Here is a 9,319-nt window from a genome sequence, read left to right as displayed (position 1 = left end):
TCCCAGCTTAGCATGCATTTTGCATTGGCTCACATTACCTGGGACAAAAATGAATCAAGCAACCGTCAGCGTTCTCCCATGCCGCTCCACCTCACCCCAAATACACTTCCGATTTCTTTTTTACTGTAGTGCCTTGAAACCCAGTTCATTGCAGAGTAATGCACTGAAATATAACCTAAAGCTCTATAAACTCCAAGCACGATACAAACGGCCTGCAGATACATAGCAACCCCAAAATATATATTTGATATTCACCAAGATAAATAAAGATTTAAAAAATAAAGCATTAGCGTTCCCTTCATAATCAGCAGCAGACAAAGGCAATTGGTAGAACGGATCAGCGCTGGAAAATGCTAGAGCAAGCAAGAGATGTATATAAAAAAATACTGAAGCTGAAACAGGTTAACATGGTTAGGTTTTACCGCTGAATGATATTCCTTCTGCCCTTAAAATCTGGATACTTGACATTTTATGTGCAATAGTTGAAATGCCCACAGCTTCAAGTCTTTAAGCTTTGGAAGGGCAAGTTCCAGGTGTTAGTAATGAAAAAAAAAAGTCTATTTACAAAGGGAAAAAAAATATTCTGTGCTATTTTAAGGCCAGGAAGCTGCTTAAGGACAGCTTGAGGAGTGTCTTCTACTGCTGGGGTGAGAAAAAAATATATACTTCAAGTTTTGGAGCGTTTCTGGAACGTGGAAGGGTCTGAAATGCAGGGGCAGCTAACAATTTCATTGTTTCAAGCAATGGAAATGGAAAGGAGTTTATTTCTAGAAAAAGAAGATAAATGGATCTGACATATAATAAATAACAGCATCCTTTAGGGGGGGATTGAAAACAGGAGGACACGGAGAAGACGTCTATTCCATGGCTCTGACTCTGCGACAGATCTCTGCGGTGAACTCTGAACATTTGGCGTTGCCTCCCAAATCTTTGGTCAAGACCTAAAATTGGGAAAGGGAAATGAAATTTTGCTCATTGTGCATGGAACTTAAGATCATTCATGAACGGGAAAGAGGACTAGGCTGCCTGATCTAATTTTTCTACCACCAGATTTATAGGGCACCCAGAAATAAAGATTCTGTTTTATAGTATTTGTACTGAAAGCCAGAATAAATTCCCAGTTCCTGCTTTTGAGTCCCTGGTACGAAATTCAACTTTTGGCATCTTGTCACCTGATGCTCATCATTTATACAGTAGAAATAGCAAAGGGTGATAGAACCACTTAGTCCAGGGGTGGGCAATTATGATGACTTTACGACCAGTGGACTTCAACTCCCAGAATTCCTGAGCCAGCCAGAATTCTGGGAGTTGAAGTCCACCAATCGTAAAGTTGTACAGTTGTCCACCCCTGATGCTGGCTCAGAAATTCTGGGAGTTGAAGTCCACTAGTCGTAAAGTTCCTATATAGTTGCCCACTCCTGACCTAGTCAATGCTTAACTAATTTTGGAAAAAGTGCTGTGATTTCAGATATGGAAGGCCTGAACCTAAATAAACAGGCATTCAATCCCAGAACGGGCCCCAGCTGAATCCCAAAGTCACCTCAGTTTGGTGAACCTTAGCAAAATCTACCTTCTGGTCTTTGATGGTCTCAAAGCAAGCCGTTTCTATTTTCATGGCAAAGTCTTGCATTTCCATGTGACGCAACATCATGACAGCACTCAAGAGAAGCGCCGTTGGGTTGGCCAAGTCTTTTCCGGCAATATCCGGAGCTGTTCCGTGTACCTGGGAAGAGAAGGCATTCTCATCCCCTCTGACCAATCGTTATCCCCCCCCCCCAAAGGCAAGTCTAACAAGGTAAGACCTTACCGATTCAAAGATTGCAACTCCGTTAGCACCAATATTCCCACTAGGAGTCACACCAAGACCCCCGATTAAGCCCGCGCATAGATCACTGGAAGAAAAACACACAAGCACAGAGAAGAGATGGGAGAAAGGACAATTAGCCTTTGCAGTGGAAGATATTTGATAACCCCCACTGGAGAACCCCAAGCTCTGTAGCAGGGAAGTAAAATCAGGTTGCACCAGAGCAGAACGTTTGGAAGGGGAAGTTGTGGAGACATCTCCCACCCGGATGGACCACAATCATCTCAAAAGCTACTTGCCTAAGTATGTCCCCATACAAATTTGGCATGACCAGGACATCAAACTGAGATGGATCCTGCACCATCTGAAGAAAAAAAAAAAGACAAGTTAATAGTTGTTTTTAACACAACCAGAACAGTGATTGCTTAAATCGGGTGCCCGATTATTCCATGGACCGGCACTGATCTGCAGCATGCCAGAAACCGGGCCGCAGACACAAGCAAAGCCCCATCCGTGGGATGCAGGCAGCAGGTGAACCAGGCTCCCTCTGGGTTGGGGGCCGCTGGCTTAAATGACTGATCATACGTTACATACTCACATTCAGACACACAGTGTCGAGGTACATTTCGTTAAATTTAATATCTTTACAGTTTTCTGCTGCTTCTCTACATTTTCTCAGAAACAGACCATCAGACATACGCCTGCAAATAAAGAAAAGCTTTAGAGGTTAGAGGTCCAGGCATGCAAACATGTTTTTTTTTAATTTACCTGTAGCTAATCAATTATAAAAGCTTTCTTTTAGTGAGTTAATTTGGAAAAGAGGAGAAAAGGGATCGGAATAATATCTGCCAAAAATAAGCTTCCAATACACCACATCTCTTTCTGACAATGTTTTGCATCAGAAAACCTGACTTGATTAAAAAAAAAAGGGGGGGGAAGCAGTTAGGATTCTGAAAATTGGAATTAAGGGTTGGAAAGGCCTGGAGTTATTTTATCACCACCTACATAATATTAGCTTTATGCACAGCCGTAACTTTGCTCCTCTGATTATTCCTGGCATATTCAAAAGCAAAGTCAGCAATCCGTTTGCTTGCGTCCTCGGTGATGAGTTTAATGCTCTGCACAACACCATCAACAATCTGAAAGACACACAAAGGTTAAGCGAGTAGCGAAAAAAGGGGGTTATGAAAAACTTGGAAAAAACATCTTCACCGCGAAAGAGAATTAAATGGGGTTAAAAGTTAATTTCATTTAAGCATTTGTTAACTTCAAGCAGCCTGCGTGATCTGCGCATGTGGGACGGCTAGCACGACTGTCCACTTGTTCCACGTACTATGTGCTCAATGCCGCTGTATTCGCCTTCCGTGTTCTCTCGTATGGTGACGATGTCCACATCTGTGTAAGGGGTCTTGTAGCCCTCAATGGACACACAAGGGCGGATATTAGCATATAAGTCAAATGTTTTACGGAGCAGTAAATTCATGGACGGATGGCCAGCAGCTATGGGTGTTTTCAGAGGACCTGGAAAACAAGCAGAAGCACAAGAGATGTGGGAAAGTGCTCACTGGCAGCACAACATTAGGAAACTGGCAGTGAACCAAGCAACAATTTATTTTTTTTACAGCCACGCTAAAATGTGATTTAAAAAAGAAACAAGAAATGGGAACTTGTCAGCATATATCAAAACTTTATATAGAGGAATTCAAGGATGGGGTTATTTCCAGAACTGCAGCAAAACTTAATTGTCCTTTCTTTCCATCCAAGTACCTTTTAATCCTATTTTGTTCTTGTCCATAGAGTCTTTGGCATCTTGTGGTATCATCCATTTCCCTCCTGGCCCTTGGATGGCAGTCACGATTCTTTCTTCAAACTGAACAGGGACCTAAAGACATTTTTTTTTTGCATTATCAACCACTCTGATTGTTGTCCTCAGAATTAGACAATTAAATTGCACTTTTAAAAACATCTGCAGAGCATCGAGCAGGAATAAAGCTATCAAGGAATAAAGCCACTGCTCATTCAGAAGGAATAACTAACACAGGAAGCCATCCATGGCCAGGTTACCTTAGCAGTTTCAAAAATCTCCACCACAGCAGCAGAAATTTCAGGCCCAATACCATCTCCTGGGATCAGTGTTACCGTCTGAGGCTAGAAGAAAAATAAAATAAAATAAAAAACCCTCATCCACCAGATGCTATGCTTAAAACTGATTTCAAAGAAAAAAAAATCCTGGAGATTATCTGGACTTTAAAGGATGCCATGTGATTTCTATGCATTTTTTTACTCTGCATTGCTCAATGAGAGGATTGCAGTTTGTATTTTCTTGGGCTTCCCTGACCTGCTAGCAACTTTAAGATGTGTGGACTTTAAATTCCTGAAACCCCCAGCCAGCATGGTCTTATTTTGGTATTCTATAACCCTCTTGTAAAGTATCTTTAAAAGAGGAGGGGGAAAAAAACTACACTAGTATACTTACAGTACTAGCAAAATTTCTGGTCACCTGTTTCTGAATTCTGAACCCCTCAAGAAAACGCAGGAACTATAGCAATGAAAATAAGAATATAGTTAATTTTAGCAGCCAGACTAACAGAAAGCATCTGCTGTAGTAAATCAGCACTGAATTTTAAACCAGTTAGATAGGGCTAACTCCCAATTTTGTTTATTTCTGTGCATGCATGTGCTTTGTGTCTACTAGATTACAGTCCCTGAGCAAAGGAGAAGGAAGGTAAATTTACACATGGTAAGAACTGTGCTTATTCTTTACACCAAAGGAATTTGATCCAGCTTTTTCAAATGCAGAGATTAAACAAGACAGGTGATCATCATATCATTGAAAATGGCAATAATTTTATTTTATATAGCTGTACCCAGCCACAAGTTGCTGTGGCTCAGTCTGGTAAAAGGGTGTGTTGCTTTTACGTCCAACAGATGGCGCTGTTTTTCAAAAAAGCATGTTTTTACCTGTCATAGGTGTGGCATCTATATAATATAGGTATATAAAAACATGCGCATATTCGAATGCAACGTTGTGTCAAAATTTCAAAGCAATCGGTGAAGAACTTTCGGAGATTTAAGATTTTGAACAAACGAACATTTACATTTTTATTTATATAAATAGAATATAGAAGATGCTGCCCATTTCACCAATGTTGTCTATCACCCCTTATATAGGGGTGATAGACAACATTATGTGGATATCATAAAAATACACTGATCTATCATTTTATATTATATATCTAAAAGACAGGCTTAATAATAATAATAAATAATAATAAATAATATCCAGCAGACAATGATCAACCTGGAAATATCAGCAATCCTTTCCCCAAAGAGTGGGGGTGTCACATCTGCCCCTCGACCCCAATGCAGCCAGGGGGGAACCTTGCAAGCAGTCCTCCACCCCTTCCTCCTGGCCTACCACACGGGGTTGTTGTGAGGACGCAGCCAGCGGGGGGGGGATCAGCCTAACTAAGAGGCAAGCAGGAAGGGCATAGGCTCCCACCGGGCTGCAGGTTACAGGCCTACAACTCCCAGCAATCTCTCGGCCTGCCGCGGAGGCTGCTGGGAGTTGTGATTCGGTCCCATCGAAAGCGCCGAAGACCGCGCTCGATTCAAGGCCCTGTCGGACTACAGGTCCCAGCAACCCCCGCGCGTCCCACAAGGGAAAGGCTGCCGGGAGTTGTGGTTCCGGGCCCCGCGAGGTTCCAAGGGCGTCCCCGTCAAAGGGCGCCCAAGCGGGAATCACGGAATGCCCCTCACACGCCGGGAAGGGCGGAACAGCCGAAATCTCGCGAGACTTCCCACCGGTCCACCCGGGGGAATCCTCCTGAGGGAGAAGCCAAGGTCACCTCAGGGCCCGCCTCACCTTCGGAACCCAGGAGGACGTAGCCATGGCGATGGGAGCGGCGGTGGCGGCAGCGGCGGTGGCGACCCTTCCACCTCCTCGCCGGCTCGACCCGGCTTGACGCTCACGCCGCTGGTCGGAAGGGAAGGAATCGGCCGCGGCCTCCTCGCCGGCGCTGCGCTGGGGATGCGCCGGCCAATCGGCGCCCGCCGACTGCCCCGGGCTGGCAGCGGATTGGTGGGAAGCGTGGAGGATTACGCCCCGTCCCACCTCCGCAGAGACCGGGGAGGTGCCTCTCTTGATTGGTCGGCCCGTCACGTAGAGCTGTTGGGGGCGGGACTATGCAAAGGACTAGAACTCGCCACGTGACCTCACCTGCATTCAGGTTCTCCACGTGCGAATGGAGGAGAATAAGGAGAAAAGCCTTAGAATGGAGCAACAGAGCTGGAAGGGACCCTGGAGGTCATCTAGACCAACCCCCTGTCAAGCAGGAGACCCTATCCCATTTCAGACAAATAGCTGTCCAGTCTCTTCTTGAACACCTCCAGTGATGGAGCAGCCACAGCTTCTGAAGGCAGGTTGTTCCACTGATCGATTGCTCCCTCTATCAGGAAATTTATCCTTAATTCCAGGTTGCTTCTCTCCTTGATTACTTTCCATCCGTTGTTCTTTGTCTGGCCTTCGAGTGCTTTGGAAAAAGGAAGTTGACCCCCTCTTCTCTGTGACAGCCCCTCAAACATTGGAACACTGCTATCCTGTCACCCAGTTCTTAATTGCATGCATCTGTGCTCATATATTGCATATATATGTGTGTGTGTGCATACACACATCCACATATGTGCAATTCAAGGTATAGAGTTTCCTGCCTGAGCAGGGGGTTAAATTAGAAGAGCTCCAAGGTCCCTTCCAATTTTTTAAATAATAATAATAATAATAATAATAATAATAATAATAATAATAATAATAATAATAATAATAATAATAATAATAATAATAATAATAATCCTTATCGATAAGGAAAAGTTGCTTTTCGGAGTGAGATGGGCAGCATATAAATATAATATGTATTTAAAAATATTAAAATAAATGTGAGGGTAAACGTTTAAAGTTTAGCCAGGTATTTAATACGCCAAAGGACTGTTTGATCAATCAACGCACAGAGTGAAATATAGGGAGCCCTTATCCATGTTACAAAAGTAAAACAAAATGTTGCAAATGTATTGGCATGCTGTTTATTTTTTTAAGTCCCCAAACCTGGCAAGCTGCTCTGGCACCAGACTTAAGTGTGGTTTACATCAAAAGTGTAACATAAATGATTTCATGCTTCCATAGGAATTAAGCATCCGCTGATTTAAAACATAGATTTGTGTTTTGAAATGAAAGCTTATTATCCCCAAAGTAAATAAATCCCCAAGTGGTGTTTCTATTGCCTTCCTAAAATTTAACTAGTTAAAATTTAACTAAGGAGAGAAGCAATTTGGAATTAAGGAGGAATTTCTGACAGTGAGAACAATCAACCAGTGGAACAAACTGCCTCCAGAAGTTGTGGGTGTTCCATCACTGGTAGGTTTTTTTTAGAAAAGACTGGACAGCCACTTGTCTGAAACAGTATAGCGTCTCCTGCTTGAGCAGGGGGTTGGACTAGATTACCTCCAAGGTCCCTTCCAACTCTGTTATTCTACAATTCCAGATCAATCAACCAGTGGAACCGCTTGCCTCCAGAAATTGTGAGTCCTCCATCCCTGGAGGGTTTTTTTTTAGAAAAGACTGGACAGCCACTTGTCTGAAACGGTATAGCGTCTCCTGCTTGTTATTTTTTGTTTTTGTTATTGTTAGGGATTCATCCTCTGCTCCCATTCTCTATAAAATAGGTAGATAATTCTTATTTTTGTCGGTGGCCAGATCCAGCAGAACTGTGGATGATGGGTACAAGGGCATTATCCATTTGCCCGGCTTCTGCCATAAAACAAGAGGAAGTGCTGCCACCATGTGGCTGAAGACGCGCAGCACACGAAGGAGCGACCAAAAGGAGGATCGTCTTCAATTTCCCTTCGTGCCTTTGAGATCGGAGGCAGCCGACATGGTTTCTCCAGACCTCGGAGGCGTCTCCTCCGATTTTCTCCCTCCAGCAAAGCCCTCCTGCTGCCCCCCAGGGACAAAACAGGGAGCCCAGATAGCCTCCTCCGGGTCTGATCTTCATGGGGGATTTTAACCCCTTCCCTCTCTACAGGAAGAGCAGGCACCACTGCAAATCTTTTGATGCAGGTGTGAGATTTTTTTTTTGTTTTCCCCCTTTTCTCCTCGATCTGGCCACGTTGCATGCTTGGTCTCGATGCCAGCAAGACCCCGGGCCCTAAATCTTGGCATGGGATGCATCTGGACACAGGAAGGCGCCTCCTTCGAAAATGGGGAACAAGCAAACCATCTTTACAGATGAACAATTAGACGCCTATCAGGTGAGCTGGACTGGGCTGGGTTTGGCAAGAATGGGGATGCTCGGGATGGGGGGGGGAAAGCATGATGCGCCCTTGCGTCAGGCTTCAGCTGATGGGGTTGAAGGCTGGTGGGTCTCCCAAAACTCCCAGACAGCATCGTCTCTTTTCTGGGTGAAACCCCCTTTCTGTATGCTTGAATAGACTTCCCTGTGACAGGGCCCTTCCTTCGATCTGGCCTTGGGGTCAGGATGGGCTTAGAGGCAGTTTTCCAGGATGGGGGGAGAGAGAGAGAGACAGAGAGGGAGAGAGGGAGGGAGGAAGGGAGGGAGAGAGAGAGGGAGGAAGAGGGAGGGAGGGAGGGAGAGAGAGAGGGAGGAAGAGGGAGGGAGGGAGGGAGAGAGAGAGGGAGGAAGAGGGAGGGAGGGAGGGAAAGAGAGAGAGAGAGAGAGAGAGAGAGAGGGAGAGAGTCAGAGGGAGGGAGAGAGGGAGGGAAGGAAAGAGAGGAAGAAGAGAGGGAGGGAGGGAAAAAGAGAAAGACCGAGAGGGAGAGTGTTTGGGGCAGGTGGTCCTGCTTGGAAGGCCCAAGATCTGTTGGGTTGAATCCTGAAGCTTTTAGATTTATTTATTTTATTTATTTATTTATTTATATTTAAACTTCTATGCCGCCCTTCTCCCCAGAGGGACTCAGGGCGGCTTACAGCATGTTAAAAAACAACACAAAAAACATTTCCCCTATAAAACCAATTAAAAAACAAATATATTAATAGCTGTGTCATATTTAAAATCTTTGAAAATTTTTAAAAATTATTCCCTATTTAAAATTCANTCCCAGCTTAGCATGCATTTTGCATTGGCTCACATTACCTGGGACAAAAATGAATCAAGCAACCGTCAGCGTTCTCCCATGCCGCTCCACCTCACCCCAAATACACTTCCGATTTCTTTTTTACTGTAGTGCCTTGAAACCCAGTTCATTGCAGAGTAATGCACTGAAATATAACCTAAAGCTCTATAAACTCCAAGCATGATACAAACGGCCTGCAGATACATAGCAACCCCAAAATATATACGTATTTGATATTCACCAAGATAAATAAAGATTTAAAAAATAAAGCATTAGCGTTCCCTTCGTAATCAGCGGCAGACAAAGGCAATTGGTAGAACGGATCAGCGCTGGAAAATGCTAGAGCAAGCAAGAGATGTATATAAAAAAATACTGAAGCTGAAACAGGTTAA

The 9,319-nt window shown here is 44.2% G+C and overlaps 1 protein-coding gene across 1 annotated transcript; it reads right to left on the bottom strand.

Moving 5' to 3' along the window:
- Nucleotides 1-396: 396 nt before the first annotated feature.
- LOC107299575 (isocitrate dehydrogenase [NAD] subunit alpha, mitochondrial) lies at nucleotides 397-5,712 on the bottom strand. The gene is made up of 11 exons (XM_015828943.1): nucleotides 5,670-5,712; nucleotides 4,281-4,343; nucleotides 3,869-3,952; nucleotides 3,572-3,686; nucleotides 3,138-3,325; nucleotides 2,810-2,943; nucleotides 2,403-2,505; nucleotides 2,104-2,168; nucleotides 1,808-1,892; nucleotides 1,571-1,723; nucleotides 397-941 (listed from the first exon to the last, which is right to left on the bottom strand). Exons 1-11 carry the CDS (start codon nucleotides 5,694-5,696, stop codon nucleotides 858-860), a joined length of 1,101 nt encoding a protein of 366 aa, XP_015684429.1. The 5' UTR covers nucleotides 5,697-5,712; the 3' UTR covers nucleotides 397-857.
- Nucleotides 5,713-9,319: the final 3,607 nt, after the last annotated feature.

Source organism: Protobothrops mucrosquamatus, unplaced genomic scaffold, assembly GCF_001527695.2.
Source record: "Protobothrops mucrosquamatus isolate PMUCROS unplaced genomic scaffold, P.Mucros_1.0 scaffold5129, whole genome shotgun sequence".
Classification (NCBI taxonomy): domain Eukaryota; kingdom Metazoa; phylum Chordata; class Lepidosauria; order Squamata; family Viperidae; genus Protobothrops; species Protobothrops mucrosquamatus.
Note: the sequence above shows the minus strand (reverse complement) of the source record. Positions and strands in the feature narration are given on the sequence as shown.